This window comes from Equus quagga, chromosome 10, assembly GCF_021613505.1.
Source record: "Equus quagga isolate Etosha38 chromosome 10, UCLA_HA_Equagga_1.0, whole genome shotgun sequence".
Lineage (NCBI taxonomy): Eukaryota > Metazoa > Chordata > Mammalia > Perissodactyla > Equidae > Equus > Equus quagga.
Genome location: NC_060276.1, coordinates 111004328 through 111031926, shown reverse-complemented (window position 1 = coordinate 111031926; position 27599 = coordinate 111004328). Strand labels below are relative to the sequence as shown.

Sequence of the window (27599 nt, the reverse complement as noted above, 5' to 3'; positions counted from 1 at the left end):
CACAATTAAATGTGGTATTCAAAGCTGAATGGTCTTACTAGATCATAGAGGAAACAATAAGAAACAGCAGCTTGTGCTCAAAGTAATTGAGATGTCGGTGACTTTTCCTCAAGCGTTAATGAGCAGTGAGCTATGAAGGAAGGAGCAGTTTTTAAACCACTGACTGTTCATTATCCTGATAAATGACCATCTTGAACTTAAGTTTCTTAATGTTTTTTAAACTTATAACCTGATTACTCTTTATGATTCCAAAATTCCAACTCTACATTGCCAGCAGAGGCCCATAGGCCTGTTTTCAGTGAATAAATAGGTGGGTGTTGGAGGCTAAGATGACAAGTATCTATCTTTTTTCTTTTTTTTAGCAGACTAACAACTTAATTTGTGGTAGTTGTTTCCCCGTTCTTCAATAGCCTCCTTTAAGTATGAAACATTTCCCATCTGTAGTTAATAGGAGGTCCTTTAACTATCATGATAACCAAAGCTTTGATTTGCTGCTTAGGCAGTAGTTTGCAAATCTCAGTCCACTTCCGCGCGTGCGTTAGCACCTCCAGTTCCGGGTGGGGGGGGGGGGGGGGGGGGGGGGGGGGGGTTCAGTTAATTTGGAATACCTTTGGTTACCTGGAGTAATCTGAGTTGCTCATCCAGAAAGAGTAGAAAAGTCAACTGCATCAAGGTTTTAAAAGCGGCATTTATTGATTGAAAATAAATGTGTAGATAAGCTCTCAGCATGGAATCCACATTACTTTTTAATGAGCTTGAAGTACATGAAGACTCCTTAAATCTTCTGCCATTTATCTTGTGTGTGTGCTTTTAACAACCACATTCAAATGGAGATGAACTTTCAACATTTTACTGAAAAAAAAAATTCCTCCAGCAGCTCTCCAGTTTGACAAACTTTTGGAAAGAGATAGATAAAAACACACTACAGTGGTGTACGTTGAACATTTATTACAACTAATTGGCGATATGATAAGACAGTGCTCACGTGACCTGAATGTTGGTCACAATCACAACAACACTTAGTCCAGCCCAGCAGATACAAATGAAAGTGTAAGCTGTGAAGACATGTTTACATACCTAGAAGTATGTACAAAAGTGACACTGAAACAACTGTAGAGCTTCCAAAAATCTAGGGCCCACTAACGCCACTTTACTTCATTCAACTCTCGCTTTCCTGTGAAAGGTAGTGTCTTTCTCTAAGACTTCTGATAACTAAGCAGTGCCATGGAAGGGAAGGAAGCTGCCCTAAAGTTTGCAGCACTTACAAGTGGAGAGAATCAACAGCAGAGCAAAATAAATGGATCTGTAACAAGCACCCCAGAAGGAATATTCGTGCTTTAATGACTTACGCAACACTTCGTGTAGAGAGTAACACATTTTCTGTAAGATACTGTTGTGAAGAATTCCACATAAGCCAACATTTCCATTTCATTTGGGGTATCAGAAACAATCCAACTAAGTGACTAAATGATTATGACCACAAATAATTTATCTCAGGAGTCAAATGTTCCTTGGCCTTAAAAATAATGTGCTCACTACTACGAAACAGTTGGTCTGTTCCTCGTCCCACGTTTGGAACGCTTAAGAAAATATTTAGTGTAAAGCAGCATTGTTCCAATTTAGTCGTTTATATATTCCCTTTGTTTTAAGGTATGTAGTTTCCAATAAGGATCTTTGGTAGAAAAATTTTTTTTTTTCAAGTTTCAACAGTTAAATTTTCATTCATTTGATAGGTGACATGTCAATTCCCTTTATTCTCATATATACTGAAATGCTGCACTAGTCTTTGGTTTCATAAAATTAGGTTTCACATTATAATTTAAGTTTACTTTGCCAAAGACAGTAATTAATCAATGCATATTGCCTGATTGTGTCATTTTCATAGATACTCTTCAATCTTCAGAAAAGGCGCCTTTCTCTCTCTGCAGTACTCTAATTCATATTTAAGTCCCTTAAGTTACCACTTGATTAACCAAAGTTCCCTTAAAAACAAAATTTGTGTAGGCCTGAATGAAGCAGCTTAGCAAAACAGTAATACTGACAAGACGTCATCTTACACCATTAGCTAACATGGACATGAAGGCAGTGACCATCTACAGTGTGTGAAATGCCACAAGAAGTCATCAACAAGGGAGGAGAGTTATGTCAGTCCAATTTCTTCAAGAACACTACGTGGGGTTTCAGCTTCCTGTGGAGGGAAAATGTGAGACTCTGGTAAGCAGATCCCGGGAGGCTTGAGAACGTGAAATCGACACGGAGGGGCGTGCACGTTTCAGAGAAGACAGCAAGCAGCTGAGTGTATGGGCACACTCTACTATCGAGAGCCGGTGGTTACTTGGGGTTTTGCACCCAAAATTGGAGACCACAGAAGGATATTTTCAGCATGCATTAAATATCTATTGATTACCTACCAACGTGCTGGGCACCGTTGCTGAAACACAAAAAGCAGTCAAACCCACTGGCAACTTAGGAAACCACTGCTACCGAATTATCTACAGGAAAGGTAAGTTACCTTAGTGGTAAAATTCAAAAGCTCCCCTAAATAAAAAGCAGGCAAAATCTCCTGAGTTTTCTCCGATTCTTCACATAATTTTGTTTTCCATGCTTTTTCTTTTTTTTGCTCACATGTATTTATAGAAATGTCTTCCTGAGTTTTTACTCAGTTTTTGACTTAAGACTTAACTGTCCCCAGCAGCAAGGCTTCCGAAACTCAACTTCCCAGACCTCCCCAGGGCAAACAATGGCTCCAGTGGAGGCAACATACAGGAAGAACCTCTGCGACACAAGGCATTTTTGTCCTATGTAACAACCGATACTCATTTTTAAATGTCAAAGGAAGACAAAGCAGGCATATCTAGAAAAACATTTGAAAATTTTCCAAAGTGGCTGATTTTGCACGTCACAAAACAAAAAAGGACCAAGCGGGTCAAGTTTCAGGTATTACTAGCAACAATTTTGTAGTTAAAAGGAATACTATATTTTACTGGAAGGAAACAATGTAATTTTTAGTATCTAATAATAAATTAACTTACTTTTGCATCCTAATTGTGGTACAGCACAAAACAAGGAAAAGAAAGATTATATTAAACCATAAATCCACACATTAGATTTCATTATATGTAAAGCATTACATGGAATAATCTTAATTACTTAAACTCTCCGGTCTGTTTCCTTATTCGGAAAACCAGACTCATAGTACTTACCTTCCTGTGTAGAGATTAAGAGGGACAAGGCTTGGTGCCTGACTTACAGAGAATGCTCAGGGAATGTTAGCTGCTGTCGCTACACAACTGAAATCTAAATGAAGGTATTTAGTTTGAGTACTAAATGAAGTACTATAAACCGTGTCTCCATATAAACTTCATATGATGGCCTTTTAGTATGTTTGTGTATTAACGAAAAATGGGTAAAAAATCAGCTTTGGTGAAAAAAGGCTATTTTTTTATGAAGTATTCTTGCCCCCCAAAATTGAACCTCAACCTAACCAGGCTACAGATCTAAATATACTTGTAGGATCTGAAAACAAGTTCAACATCAGAAGATTACAATCAGCCAAATACAGAACAGAGGAAATTCCACAGCATAGGTGACTCAGTTAAAAAAAAATGCAAGGGGGGAAAAACGCAGAGTTGTTGTTAAAGATTAAGAGACTTAGGAGACATCAACCAGATACACTGGGAGCTTTGTTTGGAAACTGATTCTAACGAACCAATTATAAAAATGCATTTTTCAGACAATTAGGAAACACTGAATCAGGAATAAGATATTAGGAATTACTGAAGTGTTAAAGATGAAATGATAGGATGTCTAGGGCCTGCTCCAAAATACTGAGGCAAAAATGGGAGGCGGATGGTTGATGAAACGAGTTAGTGTTCAGAGTACTGAGTTGATGGTTGTTGAAGCTGAGTGATGTGTACATGAGGGTTCCTTATACTCTATTTGCATATCTTAGAGTTTTCATGATATAGTTTTTAAAGAAAGTCTAATGGAAATGATGCAGCACTCCCAGGGGTGATGTAAGACAATCTCTTCCGTTTATAATGTTTAGCTTTAAGGATTAAACATACTGAAAGACTGACATCTGAATCACATAGATACTAAAGGAAACAATTTAAAAATCATCATTTTCATTTGACGTTAATTTTTAAAAACATCCTACAACCTTTAATGTATTTATTAAAGGATGTCTACATTGAACCCTATGCAGTTAATGTTCTTTATTAGCTTATGCCTGTAAAAATGCTCCCCATCCTATCCCCTGGAGCTGGTCAGATCTCCTGTATGTGCTCACTGCTTGCAGTCTTATATAGCATTTCTTGAAGAGAACCATGTTGTTTATCAAATGTGCATTATTTAAAATATTTGTACTTTCTAAAAAGCCTAGTTTCAAAGAATCATTTCACATTTTATTCCTTTGAGACTTGTACAAATAGTACATTAGTTTTTTTTACAAATTGTGTTTATAATATAAAACGTAATTTTGACATGTTCACACTGAAATTCTAGCTCAAATTCCCTAGAAAACCTATTGTCTAAAGCAGTCAAACTCACAGAAACAGGAAGCAGAATGGTGGTGACCAAGGGCTGAGGGGAAGGGGAACGGGGATCACTTGTTGGATGGGCACAGAGTTTCAGTTTTGCAAGATGAACAACTTCTGGAGGTCTGCTGCGCAACAGCGTGAACACACTCAGCGCTACCGAACTGCACACTTCAAAATGGTTAAGCTGGTAAACTCCGCTACGTGTTTTTACCACGATTAAAAAAACTAAAATATAAAATACATTATCAAAAGCGATGGAGAAGAAACAGTCATTCACATGAGACAAAGTACATGCAATACTTTTATTTTAGACATGCAAGGAAAGCTATTTCAGAATCTACTAATTTAAAGCAAGCAGCTGTTATACAGATAACAAAAGAAGCAACATCTTGTTACAGCTCAGCACAGGCATCCAAAGCAAACAGGCATGAGACAGTGCATATTTATGCACCATTAAAATCAGATGAATAACATACTGCAGGGCGAGGGGAGGGATGGAGGGAAAAAAATGGAAATGAAAGACCAATGTTCCCCAGTCCTTTCGATGTATAATGCTAAATTTCTCATTTGATAGCCCAGCCAGGTGCTTCACATGTCATGTCGTACAGTGAGAATGGTCAGAATGCAAGTAACTGATCTGCACAGCTGCCTAATACACATTTCCATGGTCTTCCTTCACTGGTAAACCAGTTTGACCGTCTTCTGAATTCATTGTTTAATGATAGCCTACTTAACTCAGGCTTTAAACTCTCTAGATATAAACAATGAATTACTTGGTACTTTTCCTTTTATAAAATATGTTGCATGTTTTATTAAAAGTATACACAATAATGATCAATATTAAAGGTTTTAATAGTCAGAAATATAAAACCATAGCTAACAAATCATAAAGTATTTAATGAAGACTTAACATAAAATCATAACTAGTAAAGTATTGGTATTTAAACTGAATATTAAGATTTTAACTATATAAATAAACTCAGTATCAATACTTTGAAAGAGTTACTTACTATTGAACAATAGATATCGAAGAGACTTCTGACATAGCTTTCTAATCGTTCTTAAAGGGGAATGTTCAATACTATATAGCACAAATGTGATTCAATAAATGTGGCATTACGAATTTCTTCAAACTGTGAATGTTTTACCTTAAATATTATATAATAGTGCAGATTTTACTTTCTTGTATTATTGCCAAATAAACTTATGTGATACATTAGAACATATTAGGTCATATAGACTATAATATAATCACACTAAATAAATATAGTTTGGGTTTTTTCCCAACATTTGAAGACCAAACCACACTATATATTATGGCACTGCTTACTTCCAGCTAGCATTTCAGCTATATTTTCTTTGGTAAACATTTTAACAATTGCTAGGTTTTCCTCTTACAAGATTAATCACAGATGGTTCATAGATGATGACATGTATGTGTTTAAGAAGAAATATTACTCAAAACACTCATAGGTCATATTTCTTCAAGAAGAAATTAAAACAGTTGCAAGCAGGAATAAGCTATATCAACATCACACAGAATGAAAATAAAACAGAAAAGAGGAATAAGAACAGGAAAAACATTACAATTGTAAAGGTATTGGTTCTGAAATATTCTATTATTATATAAGATAACCAGTCACCAAGCTGAGGATATTTTCTTTCATAAGTATATCAGCTCTCTATTTCCTCTGTGAAATTCTGCATACACGATGAGTAGTCATTTAGTACACAGGGACATTAAAATATTCATGACGTGGCTACAAAAGAAATGCATATATTCTTACACACAGTATACAAAGTGACACAGACACAACCAGATTTTTAGAATGTTTAGTGCACAGAAAAGAAAACTTAAATTTTCGTTTTTGTTCTTTGGTTTCTGGCTGAATATTTAGCTTCTAAACAATGCCCAGGAGTTGAGATTCATCTCTTATAACTTTACTGTATATAATGGTAATCAAATGAGGACCTATGTCCTACAAAATCCTACAGCACTGTATTTACTAATCACGCACTGAAAAGATTTTCAGTGTAAGTCATCTGGTCAATACTGAGTTAACTGAAAATTCAATGAGAATACTCCCTCCCGCCAGTGTTCATCAGGATTGTATTACACGAAGTAAAGGAATCGAATCCCTTAATGAAAATCACTGCATCCTAAGGTGACCATAAACTCTCTTACAGATCCTAGAGGAAAATTTTTCCCAAGAAAAAGCTGAAAAGTAGTCACCCATTTGGTATTTTAAAAGCAGCAATGGAGTTTTTCACAGTCCACTTAGCTTAAAAAAAAAAAAAAAGAATAAAGAAAACTCAAAGACTATGCCTTTGAGACTAAGGATATTTCTTTTTAAACAATGCTCAAGACAGACTTTAAAGAACTCTCCAAACAGATTTGTTAAATGCCTACGCCTGCAAAGGGATCTGAAAAGATGCTTCTCACATCACTGAGATAACCTGAGGGGAGGTTTGAAACGGACCCAGTGTGTCCAGGGACGGATTTCTAGGGACTCCAAGAACCCCCTGGAACCAGAGGCAAAATTGTGTCCCGATCTTCCTGAGAAGAGGGCCCATGGCGCTTCAGACTCTTGAAGGGAATAAAACCCCCGCCAAAAGGCTTGTGACTCAAAAAGTTTAAAACTGCTTATTTGAGTGCTTTTAAAATTTCTTCAATTTTAATAATTATTCATTTTGGCACTTTGAAATGTTAGGCTACAAAGTCATATAAACTGTTCCAATAAAATATGTAACAGATCCCTTATATAATAACCAGTAAATACAAAATCTGAGGAGAAAAGCCAGTTAAATTTTAATCCTCAGATAATTCCTAAACATTTAAAGGGAAAGATGCCCTTTTTCCCCACTCAGAATAGGTTATAGCGGAATGAAGCAACATGTTACGGTAATAATATTAATAATAAATTAAACCCCCAAATGCGTCATTTTCATATAGAAATTCCTCATTTTCCTAGAGGAATTCTATTTCTGTATCAATGGCATTGGTGATTCACAATATTTAATAATACTTTCTGTTAATGAATCTCTGAACCTATTTCAATATTCTCTGTGTAAAAAAATAAATTATGAGCCCCAATGATGGAGCATTATCAGAGCAAAATTCTTTATGAAAATACCAATTAAATGAAATAATTGAGAATATCCCTTGGGATTTAATGTAATTAGACTTTTCAGATGTTAAAATATAAATAACAAACTTGACATTCTATTACAAACTGAATTCATATGTCCTACTACATTCTGATGCATGTCAGTACTCCAGTATGCTTTTTTACATCCAATGAAACTCCTGCTATGATACATATTCTGTTTTCTGGAGAGAGAACAAGAAAAGTTTAAGTCTGTCAACCTTTCACCTAAATAACACCAGTTCTTTAAGCCTTTATATCTTTTAATCTTTTTGTTTTCTCTTAATTTTATATCACACCATGTAAAAAACCAACCATGGAGAGCTTATGCCCATTAAAAGAAAAGAGAAAGGTAGTTTCCCAAGTAGGGTTGAGTCCAGAGCGTTTGTCCCCCCAGGAGACTTAGCATGAAAGAGAACCAACACTTCTATAGGAACAATTCTCAAATGTGGCCACCCAGGCATTTCTGGCAGACCTCTGACTACCTTTAGGAAAGGGAAGGGTTGATGATAAGCCAAACCATTCTTTACAGCCAATGATCCATATTACTGTACTTAAACAAGAAATTAGCGTCTATCAATTGTGAAAAAGATTCTTCATAGGGAGAAAACTCTCTTTACTGGAAAAACATCCTTCAAGAAGAAAAGAAATGCTAAAATGCACAAAAATAAATGTATTCTTTTACCACTTTTAAGTTGCTATAACATGTTTTAGTTTCCTAGTTTAGACTGCTAGGGTTTGAAAAATATGTGCTGTAAATAAATGCCTTAACGACCACTTAACATTTAAGGTTGATTTTTAGCTAAATGATATGCCCATAATTAACCAAGCTATTTTTTCCCTTACATACAAAGGAAATATTATAGTGCATTATATATAACTCCACTATTCTGGGCCCTCATATCACCACAGGACATCTTATGAGTCACGGAATAATTATATTAATCGAGATTCAGGGAAGGTGAGTCAAGTCTGTCCTAACACACAAGCGGCCCTGTGCAGAATTAGACTAGCCAGCAGACGGAGTTTCTTAACACACCAAAACATCAGTGATTTAGATTCTGTGAGAATAAAGGCCAGAGTGAAAACAGAAAAACATTTTTAAGCCAGCTGTATTCTACAAATACAAACCACAAGCTGCCCTTAGTACAGATTCAGTGGAGACCTATTTTTGGAATAAAGATTAGACATGTATTCTTTCTAATCTGAAACGGGCCTTCAGTCCTGGGCAATCCTTTTGCTCATCACTGATTTGCTCCCCATTAAGTCTATACCAAACCCTCAACATTTTCCTCAAGTTTTCTACCTCTTCTCTTTCTCCTCAATCCCCAGCAGCTCTCCTCTAGATGATGTTTCTCAAAGCCAAGAAAACGACAACTTTCTCAATGTCATTCATCCAACTCAGGAGAACAAAAATCTACAGCTTTACCCCCTTAGCTCCTCGTGACGAAGGAGAAGGAAGACTCATCTTGCCCAAGAGCAATGCTCTTGATTCCATTCCCATTCACCTCGCAATATACTTTTCCTTTGATTCTATATTCCTGGTTTTCACTGCTCTCTGCATTAGCTCCTTTTCCTTAGTATACATGTGTGCTCAACTTTCCTCCATACTAAGAATAATCTTTTTCTCAATCCCCTACAAAAAGGACGAGATGTGGTGGGAAGTGCAGGATAACAACGAAACACAGCAAAGAGGAATTAAATTACACCTGTTCTCAGAACCACCTACGTCCCTAAGAAAAGACAAACCCCATTACCTTAAAAATTCCCAGATATTCACCACACTACACTGATGACTCAAAAGTAAAACGATCTGGGAAACTATAATGAAAACTGGTAAGCTAGCAATTATCTGGAGGCTTAAGTAAACTAGTGGTATTGCATCCAAAATTAAAAACTTAGTCTCCTGATTTTCTCTTTCTAGTACACAATGTGGTCAAAGAGGAAATAATTTACATTTAATGAAAAGTGAATATAAGTAAGTATAATTTGAAGTTACTGCTGTACTCTAGTTTTTCTTGTAAAGGTGCTTCACTTGTTCCCCACACTATAAAGTGGTATCCTTTGTCCTTAGTGCTCTAGAATACAATGGTCCTTTTTATTGCCCCCCACTGAATTCTGTGGCAAAGTCCTTACTCTCAACTCTGGAACCACTTGCCTTGTGCTAAAGACCAAAGGGCTGGAGAGTATCCAAACTCACTAAGATCTATTTTTAGCAATGAATAAAGAGAGAAGAACTGAAAGCTATTTATAAAGTACCTTTTAGATGACAGGGCTCATGGTGTCAGTCTTGTTTCACAAGCAATTGTGAGGCACTAGGAAAGCTGAGTGATTTTTTTATACTAAGTTAGCAATGAGTGGCAAGAACAACATGGTTGCTCCAGATGGTTAGTGTCTAAAATGGCCGAGAGCACATAAGTGCTTCACTTTACATGCTGAAACTTTTCTAGCAAATTCTACTCGTTTCACCTAATGGAGCAACACAATGTATACTCTTCCATTCACACAGCAGCATTTTGTCATTTTAAAAAAATTTATAAATTTAAAAAATTGTTATACTTAATACACTTAAATATACTTATAATAATGTTTGTTTTACACTTCTAGAAAGGAGGGCGGACCTCAAACATTTTCAGAGGTAATAATATCCTGCTCCTAGATCTTTTCTCACTTGATATCCTTGAGTATCTTTCCGTATCATATAGAAATTGATCTCAGCTCTTTCACAGCCAGGTAACAGCTTCATGTATGGCTGTACTGTAATTTTCTTAACCTATTTCTCATTGATGGACGTTGGGTAAGTTTCCAATGGCTTAAGATTATACTGAGCACCATGTGTGTCTTGGGGCGTTTGTGTATTTCTGGTGGGTCAAAGTGTCACTGATGAGTCAAAAGGTGTACACATTTAATGGCTAATAGATATTGCCAAACTAATCCTCCAAAATGGAATACAAGTTCAAGTGCTCACAAGCAGCAAACAAGAGGGTCTCTCATCTTTGCCAATTCAAGAAACAAACCAAAAGATCTAATTGATATTTTAATTTACATTCCCTTAGTAAAACCCCTTTTTTCTTTCATCTGTGAAATACTTATTCATATGTGCTGCTGTCTTTTTCTATTGTGCTGTTGATCTATTTCTATTACATTTGTCTTATAAACTTGTCTTAAAAATAATGATGCGGATAACTACATCTTATAAACCCTGCTTTACAACCCATTAGTGATAAAACACTAAGGACAAATTACTTTCTGTGGAAGTTAATTGTATTTTTTAAGTAAAAGATATCAGAATAACTTAGCAAATATAACTTTAGACTGTAAAGAAATAGTTTTAAGCATATTTTAGGGTAACTGTATTGTATTTGCCTTGGTCTTCCATTTGGATCATAACCTGAAATGCCCTAAACTTAATCACGGTTTTCCAAATATAAAAGATTTCTTGGAATCACTGAATTCCAAATATTTGAATTCCAAATATTCAAACTCTAAATATCTTTGCTATGTAGATTATTTAAGGCTAACAGGGTACAAAAGAACAAAAATAAAGCCTATATGTATAATACAAGTCTATATATTGTAAATTCTGGTGATTTAAACTACTCCTCCTGTAAGGAATCATCAAATCCCTAAGGCAGATGGGGAAATCAGCAGAGAGTTCAAAAGCGTTCTAACTGCCTGCATGGTATACTCAATTCTGTTTCCAGGTAAAAACTCAATTACCTTAATAGACATTAACAGATTTGGTTGTTGTTGAAGAAAATAAATTATCTAGTGACATCCCACAAGCTTTGCTGTGGGTTAGGTGCTAAAGTCAACCATAGATTATCTCCCCAGGCACTGGTTATCAAGTAAAGGTAATTTTGGTGAATCAGAGAGGTGATTTTTATAGGCATTTATGTGTTCTTAAGCATATTTGTCCTTCTTTCACAACTTTTAGGTTTTTTCCCCCTCCTACTTTTGATTCATTTTCAGCCAGTCATTTATACTCTGGACAATACACTAAGTTGAAAAGATGTAGCAGTCTATAAATGTAAATGGAATTTATAAATGGAATCTTTACATATTCCATGGTGTTAAATTAAACCAGGGTTTCTGTACCTGGCATTATTGACACTTGAGGCTGGATAATTCCTTGTTCTGGGAGGGCTGTCCTGGGCACTGTTGGATGTTTAGCAGCATCCTTGGTCTTTACCTACCAGATGCCAGTAGCACCCCACTGCCAGTTGTGACAATTAAAACTGTGCCCAGACATTGCCCAATGTCGCCTGAGGAGGTACAACTGCCTCATCCCCCACCCCAGCTGAGAACCACTGAGTTAATCTACTTGCCTCTGGTTGGTGGGTAAGATTATGTTCTAGTTTGCTTGCCTATATTTGTTAATTTTTCTATAATGGGATTTTTATTTTTTAAAAAAAGGCAACAGAAGAAACAATAAAAGAAAATAAAAAAGAATGTGTCAGTGGAGGAAAAAAGAACTCAAACCTTGAAATTTTTCTGAAAGTACTTTTAAAAGAAAAAAATCACCACCAACAGCTAGGAATATGCTCTTCGTAGATCCCTGTGCAGGTCCCAATCCTAGGGTTCACGCAATCAATTCAGTAGATCAGGATCAATATTGAAGAAAAGAATAGCACAGAAAATGTGAGATTGCAAAACAAGAAATAAGAGTGAGTACCACTGAACAAAATTATTTTGGTTCATGTGTATGTAACTGTTGTGATATAAAAATGTATTTATTGCTGTGGGTTCTTGACAAATACTTCTGGAAATCAGATTTACAGTTACTGAATATTTCAAGTTATTCCAACTTCTCATTATTACAAATAGCCCAGAGTAGCAAGAGTTGGCTCAAAATGAGTTAAAATGAAACAGCAAGGGGGAAAATCCTCAAAATTCTGAAAAGCAAACAAATAAAAAGAGCTCAAAAAAACACATAAACATACAGCAAAATGATTACAACCTGAAAACCAGTGACAAAGGACATTGGCCAAATTGTTTCTTATTAAAAGTAAAGCGAAAGGCAAGATTTGTTCTGCCTTCTGTTTTTTCTGTATCTACCCTTCTGTATTTTCCACTTCAAGTATTAATAAACCAAACGTCACTTATCCAGAATTTGGTCTAGCACACCCCAATCAAGTCTACCTATAAAAAATAAAAATATGCTGACATAAAAGACCACAACTTTGTTAACTTTTAACCCAATTTAAAAGAAAAAGATTTAGGCTTAACGGTTTTAACATAAACAATGGTAATTACAAAGGAATTACAGGAGTTTGTCTTATTAAAGCAAATCCTAAGAGGATTTATATCAAAACGCTTTTTGCTGTTAAATGGTATTATTGTATATATTTGAAAGCATCTAACTGTTTTAAAACAATGTAAGATATTCTTGAGTTTGACTAGTATTCCAAAATATTCTTAATTAGCAAGATTTTAATTTAAAAAAACCCCAAAATTTTACATTAAAAGGCATAATGTTATTAAATACTTTAAGTACTTATTTACTTAAAATAATTTTTTTACAAACGATTATTTTTTAAAGAAGTCATTTTTTCTCCTAAGATTCTTACCTTTCCATTTTTATGCCGTCCAACAGATTTATTAATTTTATTTCCACAAAATGTTGCAGAGTACTAAGATATATCATGCAGGCCCAGCACTAAAACAAATCAATTTCAGCAGCACTAATTCTCCATAGAGCACCAGTTTCTAGACGAGGCAGAGTAACAACTGCAAATCCAGGAAATCTATTCACAAAGTGGATCAGCTCAAAGTAGAAGCAAATTCATGAGTGTAATGCTTGCTTTTGGTACCTCACTTATTTTTTATTTCTCAGATTACTTTAGTGAGAAACAATACCAACAGCAAACAAAGCTCAAAAGGAAAACCCCCACAAATATCAAAATGATGCTGTTAGTATAAAAAAGAAAGGTTGACACATCTCAAAGCGCTGATCAACACGTGTCATCATGCATCTACCGCTGAGGGTTAAAGCCCAAAGCCCAGTATTTAACCAGTTGATCTGCACGGATCAAGCAAGGACTTGAAATCATCTCACGTGCAACAGTCTTTGCATAACACCCCATTTTATCCATGCCACAAAAAATGGTAAATTTAGTAGTTACCAATAAATAAGTTGGGGGTCAAAGGGACTAAAGCCTTAGACTGCTCTTTATCATAAGATATCCTCAGACAAACCTCCCCATTCTTCATTCTGGCTCTATAAAATTAAGGAGCAGAGAAAAACTGGTAAGTGCCTGACTTTGCAGAGAAAATGCACTCTATATTTCCTGTCATTATGTTTATAAAATAAATCCAACTATACCACTGCCCTGCAGCCTTCCCCCCAAAAAACTCTAGCTTAAAATAGGTATTTAATTGGTGGGGGTTGGGGGAAATGTTCCAAGTATTGCAAAGAATTCAATTCAGTAATTGCAGCAAGTCGCACCTTAATAATTTAAGAATCAAGTTAAGTACCAGTGGCATGTTAAGAAAAGATGTTTTAAATTCCAATAGTCAAACATTAAAAATTGGATAATGGACCAATTTCTCTGGGCTTTACCCCCAAATTATGACACAGACTAAGTGAATACCATAACCTAAATTCTGTATTCATACAACAGAATACCAAAAGGAATAAACATAGAGTTCAGTCTAGAAAAGTCAAAACTGAATCCTTTTTTTACCAAGTGATTAACATAAAAAAGATATCTTTATTATGTAATCACAATGTCTGATATTTTAGCCGTTATTATTTGAACACACATTTATGCTATATTCGCATTACTGACTATAATACGCTAATAGAAAATCTACTTTATCCACTGACTGTCTGCCTTATTTGCCTGTAAAATGAAGGACTACCTAAACAAACTACATGATGTTTATACAAATTGGGTAAAAGGGAAATTTTAAAGAAATTTTTCTGAAGAAAATAAACATTCATAAAGATAGAAATGTAATTTCACACAAAAAAAGGGACTAAAATAAAATTATTTTGTGGTCTGCACTATCTTTCAGCCAACAGATATTTTCATTATAAATTCAAAGTCATTGGTGTTTAGAATTAATCGACTCAAGCAGAAGAACTGACACCAGATAGAAAAATCACAATACACGAAAAACTAGATTAAAGCCAATCAATTAGGACTTTTACAAATTTAAGGCTCCATTTAGATAAATGTCTTTACAGCTATACTTACAATTTTGGAAGCAAAATCATTTCATGACATAGACTAAGTGAATACTATACCCTAAATTATAAGACCAAAAAATGCTACTATAGATCTCCATGTTTTGATAAATCTAATAAGAAATTATTTGAGAAATATCATTTATACCTATATAACCATTTTAAAACTTCCAACTATTGATAATTTGAACAATGAAAATGTCTAGTCTAAAAAGTAAAAGATGGCATCAGTGTTAGGAAATTCTACTCTGCTCAATACAGAAAAACCTCCAGGAGAATTATGAATTTCTTTACTGTATTACTGAGAAACAAAGAAGTTGGTATCTAAAACAGAATGTTTAAAATTTAAAATATACATACCAAGCCAGTACACGAATGTCGGGGTGGGGAGGAGCACAGTGGTTAAAATTTCCCACTGCTCTGGAGTCTAGCAGATCTGGATTTGGAATCCTGGTTTTGCCAGCTGCTACCTAGGACCAGTCACTGGAACCTCACTAAGCCTCTACTTCACTTGTTAGAAAGGTTCTCATGCCATTTTCTCAGGGCGTCCTGAGGGTTACCATAGGATATCTCACATCTAACTGCTCAATAAGCATTAGCTATCATCATGGTTCCTTTTTGTTGTCATGGTGCCCAGACAAAAACTTTTTTAGCAGTTTGTAGAATGCTTTTTCTCATCCTATTCCACCATTTATTTTATGAACATAACATTCAAATACTCTCCAGGAAATGTAAATATGTATCATGTATCAACGTATAAATGAATCTATTTTAGGAAACAAGCATCTTGTCATCCCCAGATTTCTTGTGATAGTATGTTGGTGAATAACCCGAATAACACGTTAACCTGAACAGAATAACCTGAAGCCTTAGTGCCCCATACAGACTTTAGCTTGGCTTCCTAAAGACCTTAACCTGCAATGTATTATAACTCACTCTAAATTCAGAATGGACCAGCCACCTTCTGCCTCCTCAAGACCTGAATGGATAAATTAAGAAAAATGGTTCACTTAGTCCACTGAGTAGAAAATGTCTTAATGTACTACTACGTCTTTGGTTTATGTACAAAACAATGTAAAGGTAGTCACAGAAGAGAAATAGGGCGAAAGCTCTCTTCTAAAGACAGGAATTATAACAGTAGTCAACTTTTTTTTTTTAAACTAGGCTGAGACAGGGTAAGGAGAACTTTACAGGGGACCATAGACATCCTATGCTTCTCTCTCCATTCTACTGTCCCCAATTAAAGATATAAAAATACTATTTCATAAAGGGAGACACTACTTAATGCTTTAACAGGGGAGATATGCACATAAATAAACACGGACCCGTAATAACTTTTTTTATCCTTTAGTACATTAAACATTAAATACTCATTACATGCTATAAGTAAACAGCATATTGGTCATATTGCAAAGTCTATAGCAATTTCCCAGTAGAGTTCAAAAAACAATCGAGAAACAAGGAGCTATCAGTGCCCTAAACAGTACTCTCTAGAAAAAACATGTTAAAATGAAAAGCTGAACTTCAGCAACTTTAGAAATGTTTTAAGGCAAATGTAATTAATCAAGACATGAATGAAGAACTTGGAGGAGATACCAGGAAGTGATAGAACAGAATATATAGTTCCATAATAATGAAATATAAAAGTGATTAAGGGAAGAGACAAATATGAAAAATTCCCAATTCCTGATCCTGGTTTTAACCAAATTTTTAGAAAAGTCTGATCAGTGAACAGCAAAATAAGTTAGTGCTAACTTTAAAACCAATTTTACAACAATAGATGAGCTTGTAGTCAGCACATCTGATGTTAAAAAAAAACTCCTCAATGACATATTTGCAATCAATTAATAAACAACCGTGGCAAACTATACACATACAGAAAAGGGGCTGTACTCATTTCACTACTGAACACCAGGGCTGCCAACAAAACACTACACTTCTGTAGGCACCTTAACCACTGTTTTGGTAACTCAAGATCATTAAATGTACAATGCATCGTCTCATATTTAATCTATGTATGTTCCAGATGATGCCATCCCAACTTCGAGCAATCCCCACAACTGACTCAGTCAGTGACTGATGCAGATGGATTACCGAGAGCTCCCCCCCTCCCTATAGAGGCCAATGGTTACAAAGTTATAATGGAGAAAAAGAGATTTACTCTTCTTCCCTTAGTTCTCATTTCTGCTATAACAGAAATGCTAAAAAATTGGATTTAAAGCCTCCTTTAATAATTAAAAAAAAGACAATTACCTTAATGAAAACACACTACATTTTTTATATTGATTAGCCCCTTCTCCTCATGCTATAAACTTTCTATTTGATTAAAACCACAATTATGGCCAAAGCATAATTCAACTTGGTACCTAAACTAAGGTATCAAGTTTTTAGGAAAAGGCAGCCTTATTTATGAAACTTTAAACTTCAGAAATCCAAGGTACAGAAGCATTAAATATACGATTAACCCAGGACAACTGAGGAAATTAGAAAAGAAAGGGGGTTTATTAATGGTTGTGGTGATATCCAGGCAAGACAAGAATGCGGTCATTTGACAACATGGTTTGTTATTCAAGAAGAGCAGAGAAGTACAAATTCTTTTTTAGTTAGTTTTGCTAACACAAACCAGAGGGTTCTACACAAAGTGTAATTATAACACTATCATTTTCTTGGCTACATTTGCACTTAATGGACACAAGGTGAAAATATGGACCAATTTGGAATGAAAATGCCATAATCTCACAGTCAACTCCCGATTATCCACATTAAAGAGAAAAGGGGTTATCTTAAGTAATTCAGAACAATGGATGGAGAGTTCTCAAATTACTATTACTTTTAATGAATCTTTTCCCTTCTTAAAGTAGTCTGTCCTCTAAAGGTTTAGACTCTAGTGTTTTGGGGTCCAAAAAGGGGCCATCAATACAACAGACTATCCCCAAAGTAAACGACCCATCTATAGCCAACTGAGTTGATGTGACTGACACATATTCCAATCAATACACTGCACAGGGACACTCCATGCCAAGCATGCTTCAGAGTATTTCTGAAACTGTAAGAATGAGGGAAGATGACTGAGACTTTCCTAGCAAGAGCAAAACATGCTAGTGTCTAGTCAAGAGAACTCTGAGAAGCTTACCTCCTGCAGTAGATCAGCTTGCTCAATTGCTTTAAGGACATTTTTCTTGGATGTTTCCTGAACCTCCCCTCCCAAAAGAAACTCATCCAAAATAAAATAAGCCTTCTCAAAATTAAAGATGATATCAAGTTCACACACCTGAAAAGCAAAAAACATAATGTTAAAACTGAAGAAAGCAAAAGATACTTATCCACTATTACATAGTGAATAAAATCTGATCAGAGTGAATCATTCTTAATTCTTTCTAAAAATGGCAATCTTGCTAACTAAGCATCATTGATTTAGTCAGCTTAATTTTCCCATCTCAAGTACTTGAAAACATAATGCCTATAAGCTAAGTAAGATCTGACTCTGCAAGCTCCCAACAGGAGCAACTTCAAAATTTTCTACTCATGAAAACTCATCTTTTTAAATATATATTTTTCCTGGGTAATGTGATTATAACTGCTAACCAAACCTAAATTCTACACTAAGCACTTCCAGAATATTAATCTTTGCAGTTGGATTCCTTTCTATTTCACTATTTTAAACCTCATTCTCACCACCATAATTAAATGAGTAGGTCTGTGGGATCAAGCAATTCTGGCAGTTAACTGACTAGGCACACTGACAAGAAATAGTCATTCCTTCCATTTCCCACAGTTACTTTTAAATAGTCAGAATCCTCAAGACAATCAAATAATAAACTTGTTACAGAAAAGATTAAAGAAAAAAATACAATGGCATTCAATTTCCTAAAACAAAATACTACTCACACTGCCAAAATACTTGTCAAGTAATTCCACATAACGATGAATTATTTCCAGGGTAATTAGTTCATTGTCCTGATCCTCAATAGCACAGCAAAAATACAGACTAGCATATCTGTAACAAAAAACAAATGCAGAAAAAATTTTTCCCTATAATCATGTTTTCTAAATATATTTTCACATCCTATTGCAAAAGATCCCAAGCTTATATAGTTTATTTCCTCTTTTACAACAATACATATTTTCTCCTAGACTACAAAAGTAACAAATGCATATAAGAGAAATTCTGAAAAGTACAGGCAAGTAAAAAAGAAAACAAAATAATCACTCAATCACACTAAATCTAGAAAGAGTAACTTATTTTGCTCTTCTTCCTTTCAGGCTTCTTTCTATGAATATTCTAAAACATGGCTGACCCAGGTTGTTCTCAAGTTTACTTAATTAAAACAAAATGCACTGCATGACTAATTCACACTACAAGTAAACAAGATGAAAGCAAACTCTCTATTTGACAGACTTATTGAAGATCTTGTCAATGTGAAGCTGACGTTCTGGAACGTTTTAGTGAAGTGTAATATACACACAGAGAAGAACACAAGTCATAAATATATAACTCAATTAGTTTTCAAAGTGAACCCACCCATGTACCAGTGCCCAGATCAAGAAAGAGAATTATTACTGAACCCCTGAAGCCCCTCTCCCAGCCTCTCTAGGTCACAACCTCCCACCTCTAAGGGTAACTACCATGTTGACTTCTAACAGCATAGAATTGTTTTTAAAAAGGAGATTTCTAGGATTGTGGAATAACCCCCTAGAAAAGAACAATTGTTCCAAATTATTACAGAATGTAGAGAAAGAGAACAGGGGAAACTGAAACTGTCCTCAAATTTTCCAAGTTCTACACTACTGAATTGAAGCTTAGGTTATTTATCCTTGAAGAAGGAATAAGGCTGGAAAACTCATATGCTCCTCCAAATTAGGATTCCAGCACATGGGCCCAGGTTATACTTGACCCAAAGAAGCCAAAACTTATTAATATACACCCTAAGGCAAAGCAAACAATGACCAAGTCCTTTGAGGAGGATTAAAAGAGCATTTTCAAATAGGTTAAAGTGTATTTAAGGCTTTCGAAAAGAAACAAAATAAAAACCCAAGACATTCTAAACAAGTCTCAGTTGAGATTGTAATTTTCACTGAAGAGCATTTAAGTGATTTTTAGAAAACACAACGGGCAATTACTGCTCATAGTATTAACGTAAAATAATACACAAGCACACACACAGTCTGAGTTCCGGAATTCAATGAATTCCTGCTCTTCAGTATGCGAATAACTAGTACTTACATAACACTCTATTAATTTCAATATTATAAAAAACATTTCATCTTATTTGATCTTTCCAACAGCAGGCACCATCATCCTTGATTATGAAAGAAAAAAAAACCAAGGCCCACGAGTACAGGGTCTGCCAAGTGGTTGTACTAGGACAAGAAATCTGATTTTCGGATTTTAACTCCAGGCCTTTTTCCATCTACCACACCGACTTCCTTGTCGTACACAGCCTGACTTTTGCCATGTCCATGCTACCTGACTTCTCCACATTCAGCAAGTTATTTAAAATGGTGGGTCTCCTGCAGTCTTTGAGAGGAGGCGTTTGAACGCATTCATTCATTATCATGAAGCACTTAACAGGGCACCACTTCCAACTTTAACAAAAGTGCTTCCTCTCTATCCCAGCACGACCCTATGTTTCTGTTTATCTGTTTAAAAGGCAATGGGATATTTCAACTCTCCATCCTCCCTAACCCATGCTCACCAAACAGAATTTTCAATTTGGGGAAAATGACACAAATAACACATAAGATTCCCTAAATTAAGAAAACTAAAGAGTAAAGGGACTGACATTAAAAATGGTAGATAAAATCCAGACATGACTAGCTGACATGAATAGAGTGCTAAATAATTCCACTAGAAAGAATTTACTAATAACAGTTTCGGGTAAAACTCCTTTCACTCTTGATTTCAATGCTACTGTTAAGCAATCTAATGCCTGCGCCATCCTAGCTCCTCGTCCACAAGCACTGCCTCTTTACTTACAAATAAACAGCACTTAAACACTAGTCAAAGGTCCTAATTTATATGAATCATTCATAAATATTAATTTAAATATCACCAGGACTGATGTTATCTAAGCACCAACCAGTAATATCAAAAAAAAAAAAAAACCCTGCAACACTATCTAAATGTTTGCTTCCACTCAGAATGGAAAAAGAGGCATCAAATTAAATGAATTCTTCCTGCAGGTGAACACCTAGTTGTCAGGATTATAAGAAGGCACCTCTTTCCAGGAAGCTTTGGGAACAAAGAACCAAGCATAATAACGGGTAACATTCACTGAGCCCTCACTCTGAGTGAGGCATTAAACGTTAGCTAAGGCTTTGCATATTTTACCATTTTAACCCTCACAACAACCCTTCCAGAGAGACAGGGTTATTACTTACATCTATAGGAGACCCAAGCTTAATTGAGTAACCTCCCCAGGAACAGCAATTTGACTCCAAAGCCCAAGCTTTATATTAAAAACTAGAGCCAGGAACTGTATTAAATAAAGTAATCCTGCACCTGGCAAAAATTAAAACATACTCAAAGCAATATTTTAAGAGCTTCAAAGCTCTTAAAGAGGGAGAGACAAAAAATTGTCATAGTGATTTAGTAAAAGATTACCAAGAGAACCTGAAGTGTACTCCCTATTTTTAGAACCAAATGGTTTTTAAAATTCAATAATGAGTTCATTTTGTTCTCTTAGTGCATATTTGTAAGTCTAAATCTGAAGTAAAATTAATAATAGACTAGTAAGAAGAAAGGTATGTTTGGTTATTTTTAGCAGAGTGGATTAAGGCTTACTCTAATTACTGGCACTCAGAGAACATCTGAAAGTGCCTATTCTTACATTCAGAACACATGACTTCCCCGCAGTCAGCTAAATATCAGCTGACTGTGGGTGAATGGAACGAATCTGTTCTCAATCCCCACTGGTATGTCATTACAAATTCCTTTGTTAGTAAAGAAAATCAATACAGCACTCTTCGACAAATTCTCAAGCTAGTATTTGGAGATGTATGTGTTTTTAAATTAATTTTAAAACTTTAATCCAGTGCCTCTTCCATAACATGCTGCACGAAACAGGAATCAAAAAAGCATAGTTTTGTCTTCAAGAGATCTTCAAGAGCATTTATTATAGAGATGAGGAAACAAAGGCAAAATGACTTGTTCAAACTCACAAAACTAGCTAATGGCACAGAACAGAACTCAAGTCCCAGATTTTCAGTCTGTTTTTTCATCTGTATTATCCTTACTCCCTACTCCCACCTCTCATTATTTGAAATGCTCAGGATGGAGAATGTAGATGAGAAAACTTGAGGAAAGAAGACAAACATCACTTGCTGGTGTGAACAGCAAAAGCGCTAGTTCAGAATTTCTCAGGAGCTAAGCAGCAATTCTTTGCTTAGAAGGTCTTTCCCTTTCAGCTAGACTAGAGAAATAGATCACCTGTCTATATCAACAAAATATACATCCTTAAGTACAACAGATGAAGTATGAAATGGGGAGATGCATAGGAAAACTGATTATAAATTCTAACTTTTGTATGTGAATTTTCTCTCAATAAAGCTGTCTTTCTTGAAGTGCACCTTTTATTTACAGGAGCTTGATGCAAGTTACGAGTCAGGTCAGATTACCCTTTACAGCCTTTAAAAGAAAAAGCGGTGGCCCAACATGGGTGGGCTGAATGCTGCATGCAGGACCACCAAACTAGGGCTTTCTTTTCTTCCCTTTAACAGGCCTTTTCCTTCAGCTGCAGGAATCTCAATTCACGGGACTGATTCTTTTGCTGGTATTTTCCTCCTCCACACGGGGGACTCCTTCTCCTATCTAGAAATAAGCTTAAGTCTCTCACACCTTTTTTTTTTTAACTCTGTCCCCACTCCTGTGTCTATGGGTGGTTACCACCTCTTCAGTCCTTCATAGCAAAACTCCCCAAATAGCCTACATTTGCTGTTTAAATCTCTCCACCGCTTCACACTTTGCCCCATTTCTTTGAGAGTTCTGTCTCTACTATTCCACTGAAAATGTTCTGACAAAGGGCATTTTATGAAACGCTTACTGTAAAATCTGATTCCTTCTTCACTTTAATGGAACTTTATGCAACATCTGGCACTGGTAACCTTATTTTCGAAACTCTCTCCTCTTCCCCAATGTTACTGACCCTACACTTCCGCCTCCCCCACTGCCTGCTGCTTGAATGTTGGTGATCTAACACTTTATGTCTAATTTTCCATGCCTACGCCCACTCCGAGAAAACTAGGCACCTCAAAGTCAACCTGTCTATTAGCTCACCCTTTACCCTGTCAGCTGACCCAGCAATGTAGAATCACTCCTTTCAGTGCCCTCCCCTCTTCTAGCAGGGAGTAAGTCTTAGAACTAACTTGCCTCAGCAACAGCTCTCCTTTCCACCTACTGAGCCCACAGCAGGGGTCTTCCTTTAGGACCCCATTATAAAGCAATCTCCTAACAGATCCCTCAGGTGCCAGTCTCAGCCCTCCCCCCATCCATTCTCCAATTACATGATCTTTTAAGAAATGCAAATCTGCTTTTTTCATCTCTGTTTCAAATCTTTGCCTCAAACTTAAGATTTGAGTTCTGGGGCTGGCCCCGTGGCCCAGTGGTTAAGTTCCCGCGCTCCGCTGCAGGCGGCCCAGTGTTTCGTTGGTTCGAATCCTGGGCGCAGACATGGCACTGCTCATCAAACCACGCTGAGGCAGCATCCCACATGCCACAACTAGAAGGATCCACAACAAAGAATATACAACTATGTACCGGGGGGCTTTGGGGAGAAAAAGGAAAAAAATAAAATCTTAAAAAAGGAAAAAAAAAAAAGATTTGAGTTCTAGCCCCTATGTCACTAACTGGTATATGACCTTGGACAAGTCACTTCTCCCCAATTCTAGTTTTTACAAAACTGAACATGATCAACACTAGCAGTTTTCAATCTCAGGAACCGTCTCCTCTGCAGAGAGTAGAGGCCAAGTAAGCAAGGGTACAGGATCCCAGCCCTGATTTTACAAGAGCACCTCCACTTCCACTGGTTTCTTTTAAGCTTCTATCCCTGGGGGAAAAAGCTTTTTTAAAAAATCACTCGAGTAGATTATTCTAAGACATCTCTCATCTCTAAAATGCTATGACTTTTCTCAACAAGTACCAAACCAAACACTGGATACAAAATCACCCAAAGATGACGAAATTCATTCTATTGTAAAGAGGAGTCTATGGTTTTTAAAAAATTCTCGCTGTCCTTATAATCTCCATTACTTCCTCTGCCATTTCCCCAACAACAACAACAAACCTATCCACACTTGGAGTGGAATAAAGGAAAGCTGAGACAAAACCCGGACTTCTCTTCAACCCTCTTTGCAGCCTGCACTGTTAGTTCCCTGCACATCCCCCATAGAAGAGAATTTTTTTATATGCAGAAACTCTCTTAAATACAGTAAATTATTCATAAGGGAACAGAAATGGAGAAAAACAAAGTAGTTATATTTCTTTTAACCTGATTAGAACAATACTGAGAAATTTATTTTAAGGTATTAAAAGAGTTTCAGATGTTAATAAAGATGTATAGCATTTTAAAAAGAAAGTTTAGTGTTCAAAGCCAATCTATGAGTCATTTTGCAACATCAAAAATTTAAAAATCTACTCTTGGCAAAATTATCTATCAGATCTAATCACACCTCCACCACAGCAACAAGCGTACTTCAAATTAATAAAGACTACTGATGAAGAGATCCTGTAAAAACACAAAGTTTTTAAACATATATATATATATATGGCTGAAATGGTCTATGTATCCAAGGTGTTTATAAGTGAGTAAGACTCTAAGTCAGATAAAAGGCATGTCAATTATCAGTCATTACTTTATTGATTTTCGGGGAGAAGTGGGGGGGAAATCCTTGTCTAAATTCTGAGAGTTACTCACACAATTTAAAATATTGACCCTATTTTCCCCTGCAAAGAAATTAATTCATTGAATTTTTCTGAAAAGATGATTAAGCATGAATAATCATTTATGCCTTTAATTATATAATTAGTTTTAAAATGACTTCCCTGACATTATCATTTTAGCCTGGGTAATCAATCAGAACCGCAGTTTTTGAAAAAATAAAGCTTTAATTTAAACCTTTTTCATCTAAATCTTTATTATTTATAAATGTCAGCTCTCAAAAGTCTGCAATTTCCACATTATAAATAACTGAACATTTGATTCTATTTCACCCTTCTGATAAATAAAAATTATACCTTTTGTAAACAATCTTCAGATCTCGCCACTCAAGAAAGCTGCACATTTTAGGTTTCCGTGCTAAGACGGTTTGAACAAGTTCTCTTGTGATCTTTTTCTTCTCTTTGTCTGACAGTGGGACATACCATTTCTGCAGTCGAAGCTTTCCCTGACGACTAAAAAGCAACATAAACTGCATCTGTTAAGATAAACAGAACCAAGATTACATGCAATACTTTGATTCAATAAAGTTAAGATTAAGATGACATGTTTCATAGAGAAACTTTGGGGGGCAGGGTGACAAATGGGGGACAAACGATTAGTAGCCATCAATATTTCTATGCCAGTTAAAATAGCAGGAAATTCTTGTAGAAAGATCTTCCCACCAGATGCAATCTCTCTGCTCCACCCTGTTCCTCGTAAGTTTGGAAAGCAGTGTGTGGAAAAAAAGAAAAACAGGTAATAAGCTGGAGTGGAAATTTTGAGGAAAAAGAAAGATAACTCTTGCAATTTAAGAAACTATTGTCTGCCTATGCGATACATTCCACACTCTCTATATGCATCAAGAGAATTGCTGACATCAACTGGTTTAGGTAGATTTAAAAGAAGCAGGAGACCTACTATTCTTCCCCCTGAGGCTGTTCTAGTTCCAGTTTGAACTGCTTGTAGACAGACGGCTATCACTTACAGAATGCTCTCTTCAGTTTATGCTTACATATTTTAAGCAAAACAAAAGATCTAAGATAATAGCCAAAAAAAAAATCCCATAAATGCATTTTTCTTAATGAAAGCTTGGCTTTTAAGTATCTCATCTCACTTTTTAAAAATTCCAACATAAATACGCACACAATAAATGAGTTAATGTAGTATTATGAAAGAGAACAGAAACCTCTAAAAAGCCAAGAGTTAAACACATGCAGAGACATTACGCGAAATACTTCATTTAAAACAACAACAAACAGCACCGACAGATGGAGTGGATGCTGAATTCTAGTGTACATTACACTTAAACTATTTTGTATATATTTATCTGGAATCTGCAAATCTGTTATTAGTCTACATATTTAATTTTTAAGGAAAGCTTCTTGTAAATTCAACTGGTCTTCTCAATTGCAAACAGATAAGCATCGTTTCTACAAAGGTAATTTAAAGGCAGAATTCAGACAAGTATTTTTTTAACTATTGTAAGCTCCTTTAACAGTGTTACTGCAAGGAAGATTCCAACCTGATTCTTAATATTCACCACACCATCTTGAATTTAAACATGGGGTGGGGGAATTTACACAACCAATTTAGAATAGAATGGGCCCTGAATTTCGCTAAGAAATTATTGTTGCTTTTTGTACTAATCCAGACAGGCATCATCAAGATATTTAGAAATACATGATGCGGCAATTTAACTTTATCAAAGTTAAAACTGGCTTATTACAACTCACTTAAAACGCTTCACTGGCACAAAATAAACGAACGATACTCGTGACATCAAAGTGCCTCCCATACAAGTCCCGTAAAGAAGCGGCATTCGAAGGGGACAGGAAGTAAAGCATCAACTGGACAACGTTTAATGCAAACCCGTTACCAGAACTTGGAAAATAACAGACCCGTATTCCAGGATCTCGGGGACCAGGAGAGGTGGGAGGTTTGCTTTCGAAAGGAGTATGGGCTCAACGCTGTCGGTAGCAGGGTCTTGTATTCCCTCTCTACCACTTGATGGAACAAATAAATAATTCAGTCTCTTTGAAATAAATTATGTGCTAACATGGGACAACACCCGGTTGCAAGGCACAAGTATTCCCTCTTATTAACAACCAATGCTTTGACTGTGCCGCAAATCACAGGGCACCTCAATTCCTTGAGATTGCTATTAAAAACAATGGGTTCGGCCGTGGGGCGGGCTCGGGGCCAGCGTTCCTCGGTCCGGCCGTCTCCGCTGCCTCCCCGCCGCCCCACGGGGCCGCACTCCATCACTGACCGAGCCCGGGCGAGGTGACAGGCAAGGAGCGGGGCAGACAATAGCATCCGCCGCCGCGCAGGGGGCGCCAAGGGTCCTCGGCCGCCGCCGCCCCCAGCCGCGGGCCCCTCCCAAAAATGCCCCGCAAAACTTGAGGCGATTTCCGAACCACAGGTGCCGCGGGGCCGCCGCGGCGTCCGGGACTGGCCCCCGCATCCCGGGGCGCGGCGCGGCGTGGGAAGAGGGCAGCAGACGCAGAGAGAAGTGAGTTGCCGGGCGCAGCGCCCCGGTGGCGGGGCAAGCGCGGGGTGGGGTCGTCGGGGCGCGCGCGGGGCGGCGGGGGGCGCGCCCAACCCTCCCGCCCCCATCCCCGTCCTCGGCGCCCCGGCTCGTCCCCCGGGACTTACGGCGGCCGCGGGCCGCGGGCGCGGCGGGGCTCGGCCGGCGGCGGCGGCGGCGGCGGCGGCGGCTGAGGGGAAGCCCCTGTCGCTGAGCTGAGGAAGGGAAGCCGTGTTGCTGCGGGGAGGGGACTCGGTCGGCGGAGGGAAGGCTTAGGCG

General features: G+C 36.8%; 1 protein-coding gene across 6 annotated transcripts; it reads right to left on the bottom strand.

Moving 5' to 3' along the window:
• Positions 1–668: 668 nt before the first annotated feature.
• AP1S2 (adaptor related protein complex 1 subunit sigma 2) lies at positions 669–27599 on the bottom strand. 6 transcript variants are annotated; one of them, XR_006890293.1, is made up of 6 exons: positions 27449–27599; positions 25111–25289; positions 18768–18876; positions 18013–18150; positions 13813–13907; positions 669–2188 (listed from the first exon to the last, which is right to left on the bottom strand). XR_006890293.1 is itself a non-coding variant. In XM_046673140.1 (6 exons), the coding sequence occupies exons 2-5, from the start codon at positions 25287–25289 to the stop codon at positions 15823–15825; spliced, it is 462 nt and encodes a 153-aa protein (XP_046529096.1). In that variant the 5' UTR covers positions 27449–27599; the 3' UTR covers positions 4820–6301; positions 15816–15822. The 6 variants fall into 6 exon arrangements, 4 of the variants coding, with proteins under 4 accessions (XP_046529093.1, XP_046529096.1, XP_046529095.1 ...); XR_006890294.1 differs by lacking the exon at positions 669–2188 and adding an exon at positions 4820–6301; XM_046673140.1 differs by lacking the exons at positions 669–2188; positions 13813–13907 and adding exons at positions 4820–6301; positions 15816–15858.

What these genes read in the sequence shown, in the direction of transcription:
- AP1S2 (XM_046673137.1), bottom strand. Translation starts at nt 25,289, where the DNA reads ATGCAGTTTATGTTGCTTTTTAGTCGTCAGGGAAAGCTTCGACTGCAG. An exon ending in CTGAAGATTGTTTACAAAAG is followed by an intron (nt 18,877 to 25,110) that starts GTATAATTTTTA and finishes TTTTTGTTACAG; the next exon opens with ATATGCTAGTCTGTATTTTT. An exon ending in AAGCTGATCTACTGCAGGAG is followed by an intron (nt 2,189 to 18,012) that starts GTAAGCTTCTCA and finishes TTCCCTCCACAG; the next exon opens with GAAGCTGAAACCCCACGTAG.